The sequence below is a fragment of the Trachurus trachurus genome, assembly GCF_905171665.1.
Source record: "Trachurus trachurus genome assembly, chromosome: 13".
NCBI lineage: Eukaryota > Metazoa > Chordata > Actinopteri > Carangiformes > Carangidae > Trachurus > Trachurus trachurus.
The window spans coordinates 11,191,463-11,214,725 of record NC_139892.1 but is presented as its reverse complement, the minus strand read 5'-3'; the positions used below and the strand labels follow the sequence as shown (position 1 = coordinate 11,214,725).

The following is a 23,263-nucleotide window of genomic DNA, read 5'->3' as shown; positions in this document are numbered from 1 at the left end:
ATACTAAGCTCCCAGTGTGATATCATACACAGGCCATTTTTAAATGCAGGCAGAGTGAGAGTGGCTGTGAGAGACTTGCCGGTGAGCGGACAGAGGGGAAGACAGCAGGGAGTGTTGTTGAATATAGTGCCAGCTCAGTGGGGAGTGGGTGGCTGCCACTTCTTGAAAGCCCCACTTTAGTGCTCCGCCATCGAGTCCAGATTTCTGCACCGATCTCTTCCACACGGAGAGTCTTGGCTCAAGAGGAGAAAAATATGGTGTTGCGGCTGCCTTGCCAGCCTGTGGAAATAACAAGTCTGTCCTCTCTCTCCAGCATTAGCCAGTCTCAATGAGCAAGCTTGGCACAAAGCAGAGAGTCCCATTCATCACAAACAGGCTGTCGACAAAGGTTTCAGCCTGGAACAAGAAGAGGATGTAAACCCTCATCCTTCTCATGTGTTTCTCCTGATGATGCAAGACAGAGGGGAGAGAAAGGGGGAGGGGTCGAGACTATTTATTGTGTTTTTCAAGTGCTTTCAAGGACTTCATTTATCTCATTATGTGCATATACTTTTGTGAATACACCATACTCATATCTATCTCATCGTATCTAATGAACAACGTATACAAAAAGACATTTTACCAGGTCTTATTTCTGAAAGAAAAGGCAGCATCACTCCAGTGCAGTAACATTACGTGGCGTAGGTAACTATGGAAAAACATGTCCGGATATACACTACTGACGACAGAGGACTTTGCCCCTTACCTCCAGGCAGCCCATGCTTCTAAAGTGCTTTCATTTTAATTAAAAAAAACCGAGTCGATGTGTTTTATGGTTTTAAAGTGTAGTGTAGCTTATGTATGTGCGATAAATGAGCTATATGACATTACGCTAACTCGCCAAAAGTTCGTTTACAACATGTACACGAACGGCGGCAGTTTAAAACGTAAATTTGTCTAATAACCAGCGTTGGTTCGTCGTTTCCTCCTTGTTTCTTCCTCATACTTTCACATTTATGTAATTTCAACACTGGATACGTTGTTTGGGACTCGCCGCAGTCTTACCACCGGTCTCTCGTTGCACGATTCTCATAACATGGTATTCCACGTGCGGTGGAAGGCTTGTTTATATAAAACGACGGACAGCGCTCTGGACCAATCAGAACGCGTTGCTGCGATTCCGTCACGTTCGCCATGGAAACCCGTAGCGTTCGGCCAATCCGATCGGGCGAGGGGAGGAGTCTGAATTGAGGTCGCACGGCTGGCTCGCTGATTGGCTGACGGCCGAGAGCGGAGAGAGCCGGGGAGGAACTGTCGGCCAGTGTGTCAGCCCGACTAAACCGTCTCCCATTGAGGAATAGTGGGTGCTTTAGCTGGATGTTTTACCCACTTCTCCGCTTCTCTTCTTCTCGACAACGAGGACGACCGGAAAGCTGCTTTATATCACCACAGCACAGGTGGGTTTACATCATTTTTTACCTTTTGGTTTTAGTGGAAAAAGACGAAAACGAGCGCAAAAAATAAGTTGCATAACGGAAACCGATCTGCGCATGCGCGGAAATCCAGCTTGCTCTACTTATTGTACTTTTATAACCTAAAAACACCGGTACGATGTTTTCTGTTCACTCGCAGTGAAGGGAAAATGTCAGTTTAAGCTATTTTGCTCGTATGAGGCAAAGAGGGAGCTGTTTTGTGGCTTGTTTTTAGCGATAGTGTTACTTTTACATAACTGTGTCAGTGTACCGTGCAGTGGATTGCAGGTCAACGTGTGTGTGGATTTTGAATAGCAGGTCAATGGGAGTTAGATGGGGGAAGGGATGTTTGTTCCCATTAACTTTTTCCCTTTAAAACTTACATCAGTTAAATTTGTCAGTAATGTCATTTAGTCGACGTTAATAAAAAAATATATATATTTGTTTTTTTCTTTTTTTTTTCTTTTTTATACTAAATAAGTGGGTTCATTGCCAGCTTCTTACTTGTTGCGTCCTCTACTCTGAGGCCTGCTGTGCCCCTCACACAAACAGTTTGTACCTGTGGATTAGTAGGTCGACACGATAATTACCTTCATATTGATTGCTAATATAATTTGCTTTTTGATGTTGGTCATTTATTAGTTGAGCAGAAATAGACTTTTCGAATGATTTTGACCCCTGTTTGTTGTAAATATGTTATACATGTATGTCCCCAAAGGGAGAAACTGATCTTTACTGTAACAAAGAAGAGTCAGTAAATCATAATCATGTTTGAGCTACAAAGGACGTGTCTATAGTAAAAAAGCATATGGCCCATTCTAGTATGTGGTATTTTTAGAGTTGTATTAATATATTGTTATAATCGTCACAAATTTAGTGTATAAAACAACTGTAGAAACTTGCCAAGTTGTGTAATATAATCTGTTTGTGAAGTCATTTTAATGAGTTATTTGGCCCTAACCTGTCTGAACTTGAGAATATTGATTACTTCCATATTATTATAATATTATTATATTAGCCTATATTATTACACAGTAGCAGCCCCTCTAGTCTTATTCTAATACCAACAGCACTGGACTGGTTATGTTTTTGCCTCAGGTTTAACGGGATTGTGTAAAAGATTATCTCCAGCATTATATCCTATCTTCAGCTGCTGCTGCTCATGTAACCGATGTCTCATATTTCAATGAAGAGAGGAGTTGGATACAAGTGAAAGCATGTGGTTTTATGAAACAAGGCTACCACTACTTTGTGCGGCACTATAGTCAAATCCATGTGACTGGAGCAGTAGTTGTATAATGCCTGAGATCTGTGCTAGTGTGTTGGGTGTTTCAGCTAAGTGGCTGAAGCTTGACTTCAGTGTCATTACGTCATTTTTCCATTTTGTTTTGGGAGTTGCATTGTTTCTATGGACAGGACACATATCTGACATTTAAAGAAGGGAGCCCTTGTTAGTCTGTCAAGTTATAATCATGGAGGGCAGACTCTCTGGTGAGCTCATACCTCTGATGCATGTGTTTTTTTTTTGTTTTTTTTTAAAGGGATTTAAAATAATTAATCATACTGTTAAATGCACTGAGTTCATTTGAGGTTTTTAGGGATTATGGATTTGTATTTTTACTGGAGTCATTGGCAAGCCATAACAAGTTTTTGGGTGGAAAAATTGGACCGCACTGATTTTTTATAGGGGGGAAAAATAAGGCGAATCTCCTTATGCTGGAGACTTTGATAGAGTTTGTGTTTGGCAACACATCCTCTGTGTTAACCTAGTTTTAAAATGTTTTTTGTAGCGTCTTTTGTTGGCAGTTCAAGGACAGTTCCCATCTGCATACAGTGATACTGTTCCTACAGTATCAACTCAGTGAATGATAGCCTAATACATATCTCTCCTTGTCTTTACCTTGACAAAGAGGCTAATTTTATGGTTTTTTTATCTGTTCAACTGTGAACATACTTTCATTTTAGTGTTGATCTGCTTTCCTCTTTATATAAATGAATTGTCTGTTGACATGGTTATAACCTGCAGGCACCTGTAAACTTCACCAGGATTGGTTGACATCATTATAACCTGTAGTCACTCCTTTGCTCTCAGCCGATTGGCCACTCACAGCAGCCAATAGAAAGTCCCCTATTAGCAGAGCTACTGCAGAGAGTGGGTCATTTCCTACAGTGGCAAGTGAATGTGTGGGTGTGGAAAGTCTGCTGGGCTTTTTTCCTTTTTTGAGTAGATATTTAAAACTGTAAAAACCCTCTCTTAAACTTTGTCAAGTTATGTAAAAACTGCTTATGTAAAGAGTGAAGAATAGACATGTTGCTGAATGTGCAGACTTACATAAATAGCTGAAACCAGATAGTGGGCGGCAGGAAAACGGTGAATATTTTGGATTTGGTTCCAGTACCTGTTGCCAATATTTCCTATTAGGACTATTCTCAGAAACCCTTTAAATAGAACAAAGCATTGTATTATTGTGGAGCTCATGCTGTTGTATTTGTATAATTGTGTTCATTCATTTCAAAAAAGTAAATACAACTTCTTTTATAATGGTAAAACCCGAACCTGTATTTGCATTTTTGCCAACAATTGGCAGAGGTTGTCTCGGGTTAACGAGGGAAATTACCCCTTGTGATGTTATGATCCAAGGTAAATGGGACTTGCGGGACCTTTTACACCTCTTTAATATTATTTATTGATTCAGTGGCACTGCACAGTGTTACATAAGGCTACCTTTATTTGATTTAGGCTAAACAGAACAGACAATGCATCAACACATCTGCCTCCGTGGGCTTTAATGATAATACTGTTATATATGAGACAGAGTCATTTTTTTCTTTCCCCCCCCCTGAGGGATTTATTGTCTGGTTTTATTCCCTCCTACGTCTTTATTAGATCATTTGTAATGAGATGAGACTCATCACCTTCAGGCAGAGGACACAGCTGCAACTGTAAAAAATTATTTGATTGGATTTTTGTCTTTCCTGTGTCCAAATAAGTCAGGATTGTTGGAGTGAGGGGATGAAGGTTGTTGTTTGTTTTTATAGTTTGTGGACTCACCTTTCTTGAACCAGATCACACTGGTCTGAGGCTTAAATCCCTCCGGAAAGGGCAAACGACTGTCTGTTTACAGGCCAGACCTTTATGGCGGCAACCTGTGTGTGTGAAGATGTGTGTGTGTGTGTGTGTGTATGATCACTTGCTGTGCTGCTGTGCCCTTCTCTTTGTGATTGACTTTTAAAAACAAAACCAAACGCAGACATCCAAGGCTGCGGCGGCTGATCAGATCAAAGAGATGGCCACTGTATTTTTCATGGATGATTTTGCCTCATCCACATTGATTGTTTCTATTTTTAACCCAATTTTTCTTTTACTTTTCATCTCCTGTCCATTGAAGTGCACTGTATTGTATTGTATTGTATTATAACTTGTGTGTTTTATTTTCCTCCTTCAGGCCACATCTCAATTCTCATCCCTGTGCCATGACCTCCATGGCGTTGTCATGTGGAAGATAACTTAATTTTAGCCCGACTGTTACACTTTGGCCAGCGCCATCATCATGTCTGAGGACAGCGATCCCAAGCACTACCTGTACTCCGCCCTGGATGGGCCCGAACGCACCTGCGAGAGGGTCGGCGGCTTCCAGGTGGAGGAAGAGGAAGGCTCCCCCTGCGGCGCCATCAGCCAACTCCACCGCATGGCCGTCGGCTACAACAAGGGCTGCGGCGGGCGGGACGGGGTGGAGCTGGAGCCGGAGCTGGGCTTGGCTTCCGAGGGCAGCGACAGCAGCCACGAGCACCCGGCCTCGCTGGGCTCGGCGCACGACGACAGCAGGAAGAGGACGCGCACGGCCTTGCACGAGGACGTGGAGATGGGCGGCAGCGGCTCCAGCGGCAGCGGGACGGAATCTCACGGCAACGAGTCCCACGGAAACGAGTCCCACGGCAATGAGTCGGTGGGCAGCTCCAATGGAAACGGCAAAGACTCGGCTCTCCATGAGTCGTCGGGGAGCAACAAGAGGTGAGGAAGCATGATTAAACGCATCAACCAGTAGTAAACAAAGTGTTTACGCTCCACAATGGGGGAGCGGACCATCTAGGTCACTGAAGTAAGGTCCATTTAATGTAATGGAAGGAACATTTTCTCCTGAATGAATTGTTGCGGCTCTGAGTCACTGTTGTTGTGGGGCAGTAGTGACTGACTGACTCAGACCCAGTGCAGCAGTTGGTGTTTTTGTCCTAATTACGTGACAGACGACAAAACACACAAAAAACACAGTGACTGTCACTGTCGGCTTCATTCGCATTCATTCAGAGATGACTTCAAAGAAAAACAGAATGAAAGCTCAACAATGAAGCAGAAGAATAATCATACGGTGTAAAATACTCATAACATTATATTGGCTCCCTTGAGATAATTGAGATTACATGGTTTGGGTAAGATTTCTCCACTCCACTTATAATTAGTTATAATCATCATTCAGGGCCGTTGGTTTTTCCCCTGATAAGCATAATGTGACTCAGAGATGCCTCGCTTTAAATACCACGTCCTCTGCATCTCTCTGACTATCACTTTCATCTGTTGTCTGAAGAAAATAACACACCTACTGAAGGTTGGATGTTACATAACCAGACGCTGATGTTTTCTCCACCTCCAGTTTCATCCACGAGGTGGAGAAAAATACATTTCTTAAAAAAGGTCTTGTTGCGGTGCATTGTCCAGCGCATCAAAATGCATCATCAACGGATTTATCATTAGTTTATTTAAGATCTGATGGGATTGCAATATGATTCATGCTGTTTCACAATAAATGTTGTAAGTAATCTTAATAACTTATTCCAATTGATTGATCGCACTATAACACTCAAGTATTTTGCCTAAGCTGTACATATTCTATCTTCATTTATTAGTTCGTGATTCTCAAAGGTTGGTACGTACTCACATTTTGCGTACCACTAGAGGGCTCCCTGTAGTGGTATGCAAAATAATCATTGAATTAAATATAAATGAAATACATTTTAGAAATGCACCGAAAATTCATTTGCAGGATGTTGTGACGACGAAATCTTCATTTCGGTGCATCCCTCATAAATTTAAAACATGAAATACCATCAGACATATTAGAATGGATATGAAAATATCTCATTAACCGATGGCAAGAAAATGAAAGGAGATCTACAGGGTCTGCAAATTAAGAGCGGCCGCTACTTCATTAATGCCGCCGCCGCCGCTTCAGAGTTGGGGCAGACGCACAGTCACATGTTAGCGATACCGTACCGACGAGCTAACGTGTCATTTTTTGTTTATTTCTCCTCTCCTTCAGCCTCCTGTTCTCACTACACGATGTTCTGTTGTCACTAAACACACATGGAGGTGACGGTGCAACCCAACTACAAAAATGTTTGTCTGTCAACCTGCACCCCCGTTTGGTTTTTGATGAATACTTAGGCCTTCTAAGCTACCGTATATTAATGTTGGTCATTATGGTGGTACTTGGAGAGCCAAGTATTGTCTGGGTTTGAGAACCAGTTTCAATCTTTAATAAGCACACAGCTCAGGAGGGAAGGAAAACATCAATAAGCACAAAGAAATTCACATCAAATCCACATCAAATCAAAGCACATAATACTCGACAGTAGTCAGACATCTAAATAAGATACCCCACCCCACACATCTGAGTGAGTACGAGTACCTCATTATGTCATTATTAGATACAGGTAGTGCTGGCTTTTCCTTAGCAACCCCAAGTGCTAAATTTACGACCCAACACATTAGCATGCCTTCAACACTGTCATCTTCTAGGTTATTTGTTATGTAATGCAAATATTTAGCTTTATTGCATTCCTTCAGGAAAATGCCAGTAATAGGAAGAAGCCAGGAAATACCAATATTCAGTGTTTTCAACTTCTGATATTCTTGTTTTGTTTTGGGTTTTTTTTGTGATAGTCGATGTTAACATCTGCACCATATATCGTAGTAGCACTACATGGAAAGAAAATAACAGAATCATCAGCATACATAAGTAATATAATGTTACCCTGTTCAGTTTATATTAATCTGCGCTAAAAGTGTGAAACCCCAGTACATCCATCCGCTTCCTGCAGACCCAGCTGCACCGCACTCAGCCGCTGTCTTACTTCGTTAATGACGGATGATGTTACAAGTGGGAATGTGCTGACAGAATGAGTTCAAGACTTAAACACACACTTGAGGAATTTGCACAACTTGTCCCCCATTTTGCTGTTAAAGAGTCAGAAGAGGGCCGACTAGTTCTAGTTAAATGGCTGCACACTCTTTTTTTTGCTGCTTTATTGTAATTTAGTGGAAAATATCTTTTTAAAAGTTAAATCAAATACTAGTTTATTATATCCTACAAGAAAAATTGGCACAAGTGTTGCATTTTTAGCCAGATGCTAACGTTTTAGCACACTGTGGGGACAGTTGAAGGCCATTGGCCGAAGTAGAGATAAACACCAGATGAAAACCTTTTTTTTTTTAGGCCAATACTGATATTTTAAGTTAAAAACAATCAATTAATGATAGGCGGTCGCACTACTCTTTGGCACTACGGTGTATCGGTTGAGTCTCAATGAGAAGTGAGTTAAGCATAAGGAGTTAGTTGTTATGCCATCTGCGGAGGTATGGGTCCAGAACACGTTGTTGTTTTTTATAACGAATGCATGCATAGTGAAGTTTTAGAGCGCCCCCTACTGGATCTTTCACGGTCTGCTGCACATGCAAACCTGAATATCAACTATTTCCTCCATATCTGAATGAATGAAACTTAAAATTAACTTTGCAGATGATACAAAGTGATCAGGCAGTTTGTTCTTGACTGGTTTAAAGTGGCTGAAGTTTTCCGCAGATTAATTACATGAAAGACTTGACTGAAAATTGCTGCCGTATCCGTTTTACATTTGCTAGCCAGTTATTAGATTGCGTTTGCACTCTTTTACTCACTTTGTGGGCGTCACTGTGTGTCAGACTTGGCGTTGTTGCAGTGTAGCTTGGCTCAGATCAAAGTGTTAATGAGAGGAAGATAGATTTCAGATACTCCACTTTTTGCACTGCTTATGAATTTGTTTGATGTCATCATGAATGATCAATCTCCCAGTTGCCGTGGTAACACGTCGTAGGAGAAGTTTCAGGCAGCCCTGGAGTTGACTAATCATCATCGCCCTTCTTGTGGTTTCCATTTTGTACAGTTCAGTTCCTCATTAGCCTCTGTGGAGCAGCAGAAGACATAAAAAGAAAATGAGCACAGCTGCTACTGACGCTTGTATAATCGTGGATTACGGCCTGTTACTTTGACACGGCATTAAAACACCAGAACAAACGAGGGTCGTGTCCATTCAGCTTGAACTGACCTGACTCTCTACTGTGATTTGGGCTGGTTGAGCATGAATGGATGATTATTTATAATAATAATAACATAGGTGCTAATATTTCAGTCTGCCTTGACCCAGAGGCTGGAGCACATCAATAAAATCAGACTAAACAACAGTTTTTATTGGACAAGTTGTGTATTAGCACTACATTAACAAGTTAAAGTCTCTATTAGATCATAATAAACTTTACAAAGATTAAAAAACCCTTTGTATTAAAGGGACAACGAGGAGTTTCTATTCGGTTATAAAAAAGTCTCACGTTAATGTGGATGAATCTCCGCTACCCACACTTGTTAATGGGCCCATTTTCGATAAATATATCGTTCTGTCTCTATGTAATTTTGTTATTATTAGTGGTGGCGGAAATGCTGGTCGAGCCGACCAGCGTTTCCTTCGTGGCGAGTTATGAGAATAACGCCACCGAACCGCCGTTTATGGTCGGAACTACGGTGGTATGTGAACCTCTTTGAACCTCTGACTTTAATTATTGATGAATGAAAACACGAGTCCGTCTTGCGCCGGTCAAAGAAATGTACAGTGCACGCGGAGGCTCATAAATGTAGTGTGAAAACGCTTCGCTTTTCCAAAACTCCTTGTTGTCCCTTTAAGTCATGAATCCAGCCGATGTCAGAGGAGGACGAAGGGAAGGAAAAGAAGTCTGGACGTTTCAGTGCAAACCTGAGGTCACGTGTAGATAAACTAAACAAGTTAGTACAGGTCAGCAAAATGTTTATGTCGCCTAGCAACAGTCCTTTGCCAGTGCAATTGCGCAACTATTTATACTGGCGTTGCCAAGTATCTGATGAAATATACACGAACCACAGGTTGTTAGTGTGAACTATTATGGCCAAACCTGCTGCAACATCCAACTTCCAGCCCCGATCAGAGCCGTGCTGATATCTAGCACAACCTCGAGTGTGACATTGATTAAATAGCGCAAACGGTGCTACAGTATGTGCACCGTGCAGTCTTTTTATTGGTGATTTCATAGTGTGTAGTGTAAAAACAATCAAACTCCAGTTCTGCAAAGGTCAGATGACAGCAGATCCAGCTGTGCAGTCGTCACCAAAAACTGACTCTGCATCCGTTGATATATATTTATTCATTCCTTGCGTAAATGACATTTTTTCATGGTTTTTCAATCCTATTAGAGCCATACTATGTATCTGGTTGACATCTTTCTACGACATGAAAAAAATGGAGAGAATAACCTGCCACTCTTTCGTTGTCAAACTTCATATCCTTTTTTTAATGGAGTTATTCTCCGTCATGAAAACCACAGGTAGAGATAATGGGTTGTTAACACTGACTGAGCGGTGTAACCACTTGTTCCCTGTCCTGAGCCGCCTTCCTCGTTTTCAGACTTCACGTCCAGTAAAAAGAAATATTTGCTTCCCCCCATAGCAGCACACAGATTTATTTACACAAAGGGCACAGATGGTTCGGGTTTGGCATCCTGGGTGCACGATACAAAAAAATACAAAAAAAAAACTCCGTCCTTGACTCACTTTAATGTGTTTGGTCTGACTTGTTGTTTTGGTACATGGCCTGTTCTATCATTATGTTTCTCCACTCATGTGGGCTTTCTGTACAAACTATTCAATAACACAACATTTTGTTTATGTTTTTCCAGCTCCAACTCTCACAGCCCGTCGCCGCCGAGCAGCTCCAACGCCTTCAGTCTGGTGAGCTCGGAGCAGGACAACCCCTCAACCAGTGGCTGCAGGTTAGTTAGTGCACTCTTCATATGCCGAATGCCTCCACCTACAGTCTCTATCACAGTCTTACCTGGCAAACCTGGAAGTCACACCCCATGTGCCCCGTCCCTGTGTCTTAACCCCCCCCCGCCACCCCCCCTCCTGCTCTGAAATCAGCGCCTCTCAAGAGTGTGACAGTGCTGACGAGACACATTTTGACGCACATGTATCTGTCTCATGCTCGCCCTGCAGCAGCGAACAGTCGGCCAAAGCGAAGACTCAGAAGGAGCTGTTCAAGACCCTCAAGGAGCTGAAGATGCATCTGCCGTCGGAAAAGAGGAGCAAGGGCAAGTCCAGCACCGTCAACACGCTCAAGTACGCGCTGCGATGCGTGAAGCAGGTGAAAGGTAAGAGCTGCCTTCGGTTACGTTTGCAAATAAGTTCAATAAATGAAGAATCTGGATCTTATAAAAGCCTCTTACAGGTTTAAGAAAGTATCTCTTGTTCTCACGGATGTTTGCATTGACCCATGTTCACCTCCTGTTCTGCAGCCAATGAGGAGTACTACCAGATGCTGATGACCAATGACAGTCAGCCACCAGGGTTTGACGTGTCTTCCTACACCATAGAGGAAATCAACCGCATCACGTCTGAATACACCCTCAAAAACACTGTGAGTACCCCAAATCTCCACCCCGCAGGAAAGGAGGGGCATTAATTTACATTCAACAACACTGATTTGTTTCGTAAGCACAAGAGGAAATAAGTTGGAGTAATAAATAACGATAAAGACGTTTTAATTGATCAATCGTACATCACAGGACACTCAACTTTTATTCCTAACATTATCTTTTTTGACCTGCAGGATATATTCGCCGTGGCCGTGTCACTCATCACGGGGAAGATCGTTTACATCTCGGACCAGGCGGCGACCATCTTGAACTGCAAGCGCGAGGTGTTCAACGACGCGAAGTTCGTGGAGTTCCTGACTCCGCAGGACGTCAGCGTGTTCTACAGCTTCACCACGCCGTACCGACTGCCCTCGTGGAGCATGTGCACCGGAGCAGGTACCACAATCTCACAACAACACACACACAAAAAAAAACACTGAGTGAACAGGAACACTGCTATTTTAGATCTGAAATGACCGACTGGGCCAACATGTGGGTGGGAGGTGAGGGCATGTGTATCACCACCTGCACACATGTACACGGGGTCTTGCATGACACCGCCGCCCCCACATGCACATGCCGAGGCAGACATATCACATATTACATTGACATGTTGAATGACACATTATTGAAGGTGTCTTTGGTGCAGACATGTGTTCGCGCCCTTTAAGATTCACATGCATGAAATCCTGTGTCAGGTGTCGCAGCAGCAGCATTTCACTCAATCAGTTCACCTGACTTAAAATAAACATGTGCAAAATGTAAAATGTGCTTGGTTCAAGGGCACATGTGCAAAATGAAAGGAATTATGAAATGCAGCCCAGACAACCTCTAACTTTTTTTCTTTTTTTCAACAAAAAAGGTTAATAAAAGAACAGGAATGATGATGATTGAAAATATATCGATCAAACTATGTGTTTCTCCTTATTAAATAGATACAAGGAGACGTTTACTAGCAAAATTATTTCATTTGCAAAAACTACACTAGTATTAAATACACTAGTATTTAATAAGCTCTGATTGAAACTATATTCATTATCTGATCATTATTTATACTTTATGCTGCTTTAAACTGTATAATCAACATTTAAAATGAGAGTTTGGATCATGTATCCCAAAACTTCTTCATGCAGCAGTGCTTCAGTTGCATAATTGCGCTGCATATCAATGACTAACAGATGGGTTGTGTTGGAGGGAGTGGACGCATTCTTCTGTGTTAATTTCATCCCACCTCTGTCCTTTGTCACTTATTCAGAGTCGTCTCCCACGGAGTGCATGCAGGAGAAGTCCTTCTTCTGCCGCATCAGGTGAGTGACAGCAGCTTCTCTGATCCATAGTTTCCTGCTCTAACGAGCTCTGAGTCAGCACAGGGCTGCAGAGCAGGGAGGAAGTCAGCAGCTGTGAGCTTCTCACCTGTGTCTCCATCTAGTGGCCAGTTTGGGTTTTTACATCCATGAATTCAAATTAAGATCTGGTCATTTACAGTATATGCAGCTTTATCTTTATTATACAATAATTCACGTCGATAGAGACTTGAAATTGATATATTTGATATTTTCTGGGCATTTTCTGCATTTTCTTCTGATCCATTATTATTTATTTGACTAAGATATTGTCTTTTTATTTTAATGAAATAATCATAAAAATACATTTAGAGGACAAATAACCCTAGTTACATAATTAGTACAGTAACATAAAAAGAGGGGGGGGGGGGGGGGGGGGCTGACTTGTGAGACCATTAATACTAAATACTTCTCCAGTGATGTATGAGTCATGATTATGTAATAAATAAATAAATAAATGATAGCAAATGAGATTCAATATGCCGAACTGAAGTTTCTTTTCTAAAGTTTACATCAAAAACAAAGTGTCAGAGATTTTATACTTAAACTGAAGTACTTACAATAGTCTAATGACGTGTGTTTCAGTGGTGGTAAGGAGCGTGAGGGGGATCTCCACTACTATCCCTTCCGTATGACTCCATACCTGATGAAAGTGCAGGACGCCGAGCTGTCGGAGGAACAGTTCTGCTGCCTCCTGCTGGCGGAGAGGGTGCACTCTGGATACGAAGGTGAGACTGAGCTGTCATGTGATAAAACCAATTTAAAGCTTTGTTATTAAGTGGATTTAATATTGGAACTGCCAAAAAATTAGTCAAAATATGTCTCTAAGAACTAAAGAGACTGAATTTGTATCTAGAGGGCAAAAGTCAAGTAGAGTAGCTATTCCAACTAAGAAGACACCAAAACACAACCAGTGTAAGACAAATGAAGACAAACTGTAGCAGCTGAACACCAAGCAGGTAAAATCCTTCATAGTTTATTTCTCCTCTGCTGCACTGAAGCAACAGTTTAATCCAGATTCACTGCTCCTGGAGTTACTGAACCATTGCAAGCGCTGCAAACTAGTAATTAAGGATAATAAAAATCATAGTACCCCTGTTGAGATCCTTTTGAAGAGTAAATTAGTTTATCATCATGTCCAGTGCAGCAAAGTAGCAGGATGCTTGCCAGTCAAAATGTTAAATAGAAAAACATTATTATAGTCTTATTTATTTTGTGGCTAATTAATCTATTCTCTCTTTGTTTACAGCTCCCAGAATCCCTACTGACAAGCGAATCTTCACCACCACACACACACCAAACTGTGTGTTCCAGGATGTGGACGAGAGGTGAGTTGACTGAGAACCATGTGGCTCATACAGATGTGTTTGTGTCTTGTGTTTGAGTGTGAATTGTATCTGCTTCCTGTCTGATTAGAAAAACTAAATCTGTTTTCATCTCCACCAGGGCTGTTCCTCTGCTGGGATACCTCCCTCAGGACCTGATCGGGACGCCTGTGCTGCTCAACCTGCACCCGAGTGACCGACCCTTAATGCTGGCCGTGCATCGCAAGAGTAAGAGCTCCTTTCATTCACTTTCATGCAGTGATGTTGCGAGTATAGATGTTTGTGTGCGTGTTGCTCATCTCTCCATGACTTTCTCTCTCACAGTCCTGCAGTACGCCGGCCAGCCGTTCGACCACTCCTCCATCCGCTTCTGCGCAAGAAACGGCGAGTACATCACCATCGACACCAGCTGGTCCAGCTTCGTCAACCCCTGGAGCCGCAAGGTCTCCTTCGTCATCGGCCGGCACAAAGTTCGCATGTGAGTACACCCAATAGCACGTGTCAGTCACACTGCGCTGGTGTTAAAAGTAGCTCAATGTTTCAGCTTGAACATGCCAGGTGACGAAGGTGTGTGTATGTGTGTTACAGGGGTCCAGTGAACGAAGACGTCTTTGTAGCTCCTGCTTTCCACGGAGGGAAGATCGTGGACTCGGACATCCAGGAAATTAGTGAACAGATCCACAGGCTGCTTCTCCAGGTATGCACGCACACACCGAACCTTCTCTTTCACACACATTATCTCTCAACGTGTCCGTTCGGTAACTAATCTTTTCCTCCCCTTCAGCCGGTCCACAACGTGGGCTCCAGCGGTTACGGTAGCCACGGCAGCAACGGTTCCCACGAGCAACTCGTGAGCGTCGGCTCGTCCAGCGAGAGCAACGACATCGCGACGCCGGGCAACACGGCGGACGAGAAGGGGAAGGCCAAGCCTCCCAGGACGTTCCAGGAGATCTGTAAGGGCGTCCACATGCAGAAGAGCCAAGACATGCAGATCTGCCAGACCGCCTCGTCCCCCTCACCGCTGCCATCCAAGCATGAGCATAAGAGGAGCACTGACAGTGAGTTTGAATTCATTACAATGTTACCAGAAAACAAAAAATTATTTTTAAAAAGGGCGTTTGGGAATCATTTTTCAAATAAGATCCTGTTGCATTTAATTATTTTAAACAAAACAGCCACTAATTGGCAAAACTGGATAAAAACTGAAACAAAAAGAGAGAAAATGTATTTATCTGCATGTCTTTGTTCATGTCTGATGTCGGTCTCTCTCCCTCCTGCACCAGCAGCAGCTCAGAAGAGTCCGACGGTGCGTCTGAAGGACTCTGCGCTGCCTCTGCAGGTCAGAGACAGTACTGCAGCCACGGTGGAAGAATTCACCTGCAAAGACCAGACCATGTGCTCTTACCAGCAGATCAGCTGCCTGGACAGTGTCATCAGGTAAGACGCGTGTCTGTGTTTGTGAGAGGCGATGGTGAAAAAGATCACGCGTGTGTGTGTGAAACCTGCAGTCTCTGATCACACCCACTGATGTCCCCGCAGGTATCTGGAGAGTTGTAACATCCCCATCACGGTCAAGAGGAAGTACCAGTTCTCCTCGAACACCACCTCCTCCAACTCTGACGATGGCAAGAAGGGCTTAGAGGACGGCATGCATGCGCCTCAGGACACAAACTCTGGCAAGTGGACATCATTCACACTCCCTTTAATTTATTTCACACAAATCGTACATTAAAATAGCATACTAGTATAAACATATGAAAATGGTGATTTGTGAAATGGGACCCCCCAATAAGCCTCAAAACTTGTTAGCAGGGGTCCAGTAACTGTATCTACTAAAGTAAAATACCAGAAATCATAAAAATTAAAACCCTTAAAATAAAAACTAAATGGTCCAAAATGTCGGTCTCATCAGTCCAGGTATTGATCTAACCGGCCTGCCGTTACTCACATGATATGACATGGAGCTAACAAATGACCTCTCTCTCTCCTCCTCCTCCTCCAGACCCTTCCATGTTGGACGCCCAGCCTGCCATGTCCAACATGAAGGCGCCCAAGAAGCCCCTGGCGCCGCTCACTCTGCCCAGCAAGGCCGAGAGCGTGGTGTCCATCACCTCCCAGTGCAGCTACAGCAGCACCATCGTCCACGTGGGAGACAAGAAGCCTCAACCTGAGTCAGGTGAGTTTTTATGTCCAGTCCTTTTTTTTTAATAACATACAAGGTAAAAAAAAGTAGAAGAATATGCAAATACAGAGATATAAAAACAATGTAAGACTAACATATAGTTATGTACCAAAATGTTTAAGGAATATATACAGTTACTTACAAGAATAGAATAAAATTATATACACAGTGTAGGCATAAGAAAGTATTGCGCAGATGCATGAGGGTGTACGCAATGGAAAATGGAACTGTTGGACATAAATAATAAATAAATAACAACTGCAAACTGTTTGAATACAGCCGAAATAGTGGAGTGGGGGAAAAAAGAAAGTTTAAGAATAACTGAAAGTGCATCTGACTGATGTTGTGCGGCCATTTCCCTTCTGCAGAGATCATCGAGGATGTAGCGGAGAGCCCTGCGCCTCCAGCTCTGCCCGTCTGCATGGTGTCTCCGCCCAGCCAGGAGAAGGAGGCCTACAAGAGGCTGGGTCTGACCAAACAGGTGCTGGCCGCTCACACCCAGAAAGAAGAGCAGGCCTTCCTCACCCGCTGCCGAGAGCTGCGCAACGCCAGGAGCTTCCAGAAGGACTGCTCCAAGTACCTGCAGAGGCAGAGAGGTCCGGCCCAGGCTGAAGGTACGGCAGGAGTCACGTTGAACCCAATGGTTTCGTGCCAGTTCACAGCTTTTTGCTTTTGAGCAAAATTAAAGTTAAAGTTCAACAGTCATAGCAGTAGGTTCGTTACCTTTAATTGTTGGTGTAAGCTATTTTTAGAACGGCGGAGCAGAGCTGCAAGCTGCTCAGAGCTACACTACGGAGGCTAATGGGATTTCTTGCTTTCCCTCATCAAACTCTAAACTCTAAAACAACTCTGTCTCGTAACATTCTGTTATTATCTCATAGTGTGGTGAATGTGCAGGTCACAACTTGTCCACCAGAGCGTTTTGGAGTTGTTGGATTGTGTATTTGATGAGTTTGATGAGAGAAACCAAGAAATTCCATGAGCCTCTGTAGCGTAGTTCTGAGCAGCTCGCATAGACAATTAAAGGTCATGAACCTACTACTAAGATTATAGGGATTATGGCAATAGGCCTATTTGCCAAAATGTTGAACTATCCCTTAAAACCATGTTGAAACGTGAACAAACAACCATCCTGATTTCTTCATGTGTCTCCTCAGAATCATCTGGACCTCGAGGTCCCACCAAACCAGGCGCCGCCAGGCCCGAGACCACGGCCAAGAAGGGCAACCGCAACAGGAAGTCCAAGAAGCCACGGATGAAGCATCCCGATTCGTCAGACAGCGCCGTGTCGGACCGCAAGCCCCGCCCCCCTCTCCAGGGCCTCAACCAGACCTCCTGGTCTCCGTCGGAAGCGTCGCAGTCGGCGTTCAGCGTCTCCTACCCCACCATGGTGCCTGCATACCCGCTCTACCCGCCAGCGCCCGCCGGCCCCGCCCAGCCCCCCCGCCTCGACCCATCGCTCCCCACGGGCTTCGCAGAGGGGCAGAGCACCCAAGCCCCGCCCGCCGCCGCTCCATTCCCCGCGCCCATCGTTACCCCAGTGGTGGCTCTGGTGCTGCCGAATTACATCTTCCCCCAGATGGGGCAGATGGGACAAATGGGGCAGATAGGACAGATAGGACAAATGGGGCAGATGGGGGCGACGACCAGTCCCGTGTTTTTCCTCGAGCAGACCCAGTCGCAAACTGCCTATGCTACCCAGCAGCCCTTTCAGCCCGCGCAGCCAGCCTACGGCATGCAGACACCGGCGCCGTTCCCCAGCCAGCAGCCGTTCCCCGTGCAGACCACCTTCGCCCCCCAGCAGCCGTTCCAGGCGCCCCAGCCGGCCTTTGCCACCCAGCCGGCCTTCGCCACCCAGCCGGCCTTCGCCACCCAGCCTTCGTTCTCGGTGCAGCCCCAGTTTGTCGGTCAGACGCCGTACCCGGCTCAGCCTTTCCCGTACAGACTGGGCTCCGAGCCGCCCAAAGCCCAGGCCGCCGAGTCCCGAGAGGGGGCGGCGTCGCGCTCCTCCACCCCTGCCTCCGGGACGCGGGAGCCCACGACGTCGCCGCCGCTGTTCGAGTCGCGGTGCAGCTCGCCGCTGCAGCTCAACCTGCTCAGCATGGAGGAGGGGCAGCGGTCGTTGGAGCGCCAGGACAGCACGGCGCCCTCCGCCGGAGGTCAGGGCAGCAACTCAGCAGCAGCGTCGGTAGGAGCGGGGGCGGTGGGAGAGAAGAACGGAGGCACGGCCAAGACTGAACAACTCCAACAGGTGAGAAACACAGTGAAGCAGGTGACAGCAACTGTTCACACCAACAGGTCCACATGGAGCCTGAAGTTTTCTAATAATAATACATTTTATTTGCAAGCGCTTTTACAAATGCTCAAAGACACTTTACATTTAAAAAATCATAAAATAGAGCAAAATGAAATTCAAAAACAGCAATTAAACAATATAAAACACACAAACGTATACATTAAAAGCAAGTGGTGAAGTTTCCTGACGTTTTTTTTCTCCGTGTGTTTCAGGTGGAGTCTGCAGGAGACGGAGCTCACAGCGAAGGAAACTCCTCATCCTGTGACCTGCTGGACATCCTGCTGCAGGAGCAGGAAGACTCCCACTCCGGCACCGGGTCGGCCACATCCGGCTCCATGGGCTCGGGTTCGGGCTCCGGATCAGGGTCGGGATCGGGATCGAGATCGGGCTCCGGCTGCAACGGCTGCAGTACCTCAGCCAGCAGAGCTTCAGGTAGCCGAACAGGTCAGTGGAAGAGATTCATGTTGTTTTTATCATCATCTAGCATTTCCTATAAAACAACATGTTTCCTTAGGTCTATTTCTAACAATTACCTTTCTCTCTAAAAACTGCGTGCAGGGAGCAGCAACACCAGCAAATACTTCGGCAGCGTCGACTCCCTGGAACACGACTCGAAGGCGAAGGCCAGAGCCAAGGTGAGAGGCAAAGGAAGCTCCGAAGGCGGCCAGTCGCAGACCAAAGTCTCGAGCCAAGGCGAGGGAGAACATTTCATCAAGTACGTTCTCCAGGAGCCTCTCTGGCTGCTGATGGCCAACGCTGACGACAAGGTCATGATGACGTATCAGATGCCCCCCAGGTGAGAGACCCTGACTGACTGACATTCAGCTTCTTTAGAGGAGGTAAAAAAAAAAAAAACATAACTCCAATCATGTGTCTAAATATATTATACTCCATGTTTTTCCACTAACAGAGACATTCAGAAGGTTCTGCGGGAAGACAAGGAGAGGCTGAGGCAGATGCAGAAGAGCCAGCCGCACTTCTCCTCGGACCAGCGACGAGAGCTGATGGAGGAGCATCCCTGGATGAGGAGGGGAGGGCTTCCTGCTGCCATCAATGTGAAGGTAAGAGCTGCTCACATCCCACACACAACCTCTCATCTGGGTCTCTGAAGACCATGATATATTTGGCACATGCTACATATTAGATAGACAAAGATAAAATATTAGATAAAAGATGAATTGATATATTAAGAAGATTGGTAAAATAACAGTAACAACTGACTCAAATAACACTGCTTTGCCATCAAATCCATATGCTCTAAAGCTCTACTTAAAGTATTAAGGTCAATTCTGTGCTAATTCAGTCTAAACTAAGTCTCTAATGAACACAGGCACTTTCAAAATAAAGTTCTGAAAGTTGTTTTGACCCTAATACGGAGTATTTTTATGACAGACTTAAACAGACTTAGACAGACCAGTGAAACGGTGTAGGAAGTAGTTACTTCCTAGAGTCTTTTCCAGCCAAGCAAAACATGGCGGCCATTGAAGACACCGATTGTTGCTGTTTATACTAATTCAGCAAATCTATCAGGGATGACTGAAAGACAAACCACAGTTTAAGCTCTGGTTTGTTTGTTTTTCCTAATGTCAATTGTCTTTTTTTCCATTAGTATGTTTACTGAAATTTAGCATAAAGAAAACAAAGTAAAACATGTGAATATATACGTTTTGTATGACACTTAACATAAAGTAGTCCAGATATGTAGTAGATATGACCACTTTTTTTTACAGTGTCATTGTGACTATACTCCAGGTCCATTCAGCTAATAAGATAAATCAAATATTTCTTAAAATAATCTTTGTATCATCCACAAACTTTCTTTGAAACAACTCTTATTTATTTTAAAGAGTATATGTAATTCTCTCTAAAGACAGTTCCTTAAACCATTGTGTAGTTCTTAACACAAGATGAAAGATGTGGCAGACGTTTAATATTGTCACTTTGTGTGTGTGTGTTTAGGAGTGTTTGTACTGTGAGGACGCAGCAGACGCACCCATCGAGGACGACCTGCCCGACATGGACATGGGCGAGCTGGGTGAGGCGCTGAGCCAAGGGGACCAGAACGCCCAGAGCCAATCAGAAGGCTCACATCCGCAACCGGACTCTGGCTCCTGAACACACACACACACACACACACACACACTCTCTCTCTCAAGGACACACACACACACCGCCAGCAGGGGGACACATATGACTTGACCAGCCATGGACCCTCATGATGCACACACACACACACATTGCCGATGTGAGATAAACAGTTGTGTGCCTAACCGTCCTCACAGTCATGTGTGTACAGCATATGTATATGTATATACGTTATGTATATATACACAAACGCACACAGGAAGCAGGACTTGTGAGGAACGTGCGCTGTTCGTGTGTCCGTGTGGAGCCGCTGGCTGCAGAGTGCAGTTCCTAACGCCGCCACACGGGGGCGGCAGTGCTTTACAGGGGGAGATTTCTGAAGCATCACCCTGTTACATCACTTAATGCCAGCTCACACACACACACACACACACACAGTCTCAGAAGTGATCCAGCCTGTGTGTGGTTGGTGTCTTTAAGCTTCTGAGATTTTTTTTTGTTTTTAATTTAAATGTTTCTCATTCCTCTTTGTCGGGGGGGTGAAGGAGCGACGTGTTGACTTATTATTATTTAAAAAGAAAAAAAAATAGTTAATGGACCTGTTAAATATACGTACTATAAATTCTAAATACATTTTGGTTTTAAAAATGTTAATTTGACAAATGAATTGTCATTGAATGATTTGTAAAAGCGTTTTTGTTTTTTTTAACAACACAACCCAGCATTGCTGTTCAAATACTGCCAGAGATTATGTATGTGTGGTTTTCTTGTTTCGCCACATGGTTCCACTCAAACCCTTTAAAAAAAATCCCCTCTGCTTTCCCATCAGGCACTTTGTAGTCAATAGCTGTGGTGTTTGTTGGATAATATAGGCCGGGTCAAGGATCAGAGACTCCCAAATATATAAAAAAATATATTTTTGGTGTCAAGGATGTAGTTGAATTTGCAATATGGAGGCGGACAGCAGCAGTAGCACCTGACTCGACAGCCGCTCGCAACTCTCAGAATCGAACAGTGCAAGATTGTCATGTATCTTATTTATTTTCTACGAGATAATATATCTAGAATAGTGTTAGTGTTTTTTATTTTGTTGTTTTATTCAAGCTAAAGCCAAATCCACTCAGACAGTACTCTAATCACCGGTTTACAGGTGTTGCCAGGTAACTCTACATGGTATTTGGTAAGACAGCACAGGTGCTACGAAGACGTGGGAGTCATCACAGGTTCAGACGCTGCTGCTGAAATATTTTTATTGCATGAAAACAATCAGAGCATCAGTGAATTGATGCCAAACAGGAAAAGTCAAAGCTGCAAATCATGGTCAGAGCAGAAGAAACATTTATTTTATTTTAATCGATATGGTCTTTTGATTTAGAATTTACTTTTAACCTTATGGTACATTTCGGTTTTACTTTTATACATAAAATATATGTAAATTGCAGAATCTGGTTGAGGAATTTTCTTTTTTCTGTCAGTATGGTGCAGCTCTATTTCAAAATTTCGAGAACAAATTTATACATTTTGCAAAATTAAAATACCTCCACTTTCACCCTTTTTCAGAGAGATTTCATTTTATTTTTCAGAGATTTAAAAAAAAAAAAAGAAAATAAAAAAAAAAACACTGAGAAACTTATTTCAGATGCCACCTTAAGGATTCCTAATCTTCGGTCTCTGCCGGTGTATGTGTACAGCAGTTCAGTCTCACGACTTATCTGCAGTAATGGAGGGAGAACAGCTTTTTATATTGTAGCATATAACGGGACCATGTTGCATCAGTAGAAATCCGGGGGGGTCGCACAAGAAATGATGATACACAGGTGTGCGAGCCCCTCGTTGTCGTGTTAACACATTAAGTATTAAACAAACTGTGGCCGATGCAAACGGACGAACTGGGAACAACTTTTGGTGCTAAGGCAGAGAAACTGCTGGTGGTGTTGGTCGTGGGGGTGTCGGGGGCTTGTGAATGCAACACAGACTGGACCAAGAGCATCTCACTGGGTTAGTTCATTTTCAAGTATTTTTTTTTGTTAAATTTCATTTTTTGTTCACTTGTCAAAACTTTTTTTTATTGTTCTATTTTTCTATTTTATTTTTCTCTTGTGTGTTTTAAATTTTGTTTATAGAAGGAAAGAGCTTTTTTGAGTGTCATATGGGAACAGACCCTACCTCTTACAAAATCCCAGGTCATGTTACTGTAAGCTAAACACAGCAGCGCGTGTATTATGTATGTATGCATGTGGGCAGAGCGGTGAGATACATTCATGACTCTGGAGACTGGTGGACTTGTACAGAGTGTCTGTCTTGGAGCGGCAGAGTTTTATGGACTCCTCCTGTTTCTATGAATGAGTGAGTGAGTGAGTGAATGAATGAATGCACAGACAATGACAGACACCTGTCACCACCTTTAACAAATACAGTTAAATCTCTCTTCTCTGAGCAACATGATGTGGGGTGGTGGCCTCCAACGCTCACCTGTGTTTAAATAAACCCGTAAGAATTCATGAATGTCGTTTTTTCTTCATGTCACAGTTTGAAATGTGGAAATCAAACTGAACCAGCCAGAGGACGTTTCTGTACATGTGTTGGAAACCTCACAGAGGGGAATGCATTTGTAAAACAACAGCAACAACTCTGCACTGGTGAGCTGTTGGAAGCACCCGGACCTGTAAACGCATACACACAGCGTTCTGGCACATGATGTTGTGTATGGTCATGTAAACTTGTTTCATTCGCTGCCACTGTATGACTCTGTGGTATATTAAACTAGCACAGTTCTGTGCATTTTTTTGTAGTTGAGATGTGATGTTTGAGAAAATGTTGTTATAAAACTACA

General features: G+C 43.8%; 1 protein-coding gene across 2 annotated transcripts; it reads left to right on the top strand.

Annotated features, from left to right (window-relative positions):
• The first annotated feature begins 1,304 nt into the window (after positions 1-1,304).
• Positions 1,305-23,263, top strand: LOC310996159 (period circadian protein homolog 2-like). 2 transcript variants are annotated; one of them, XM_083985513.1, is made up of 22 exons: positions 1,305-1,436; positions 4,898-5,463; positions 10,465-10,557; positions 10,781-10,935; positions 11,080-11,201; positions 11,394-11,595; positions 12,455-12,506; positions 13,128-13,270; positions 13,792-13,870; positions 13,989-14,095; positions 14,192-14,345; positions 14,456-14,564; positions 14,652-14,925; positions 15,154-15,304; positions 15,407-15,543; positions 15,870-16,043; positions 16,418-16,663; positions 17,207-18,300; positions 18,558-18,789; positions 18,904-19,141; positions 19,256-19,406; positions 20,305-23,263. In XM_083985513.1, the coding sequence occupies exons 2-22, from the start codon at positions 5,003-5,005 to the stop codon at positions 20,458-20,460; spliced, it is 4,530 nt and encodes a 1,509-aa protein (XP_083841639.1). In that variant the 5' UTR covers positions 1,305-1,436; positions 4,898-5,002; the 3' UTR covers positions 20,461-23,263. The 2 variants fall into 2 exon arrangements, with proteins under 2 accessions (XP_083841639.1, XP_083841638.1); XM_083985512.1 differs by having other exon boundaries at positions 15,151-15,304.

Excerpts from the sequence above, each read along its gene's own strand:
- LOC310996159 (XM_083985512.1), top strand. The coding sequence starts at position 5,003 with ATGTCTGAGGACAGCGATCCCAAGCACTACCTGTACTCCGCCCTGGAT. Across the intron at positions 15,305-15,406 it reads TGCCTGGACAGTGTCATCAG|GTATCTGGAGAGTTGTAACA; the intron begins GTAAGACGCGTG and ends ATGTCCCCGCAG. Across the intron at positions 19,407-20,304 it reads CTGCTGCCATCAATGTGAAG|GAGTGTTTGTACTGTGAGGA; the intron begins GTAAGAGCTGCT and ends GTGTGTGTTTAG.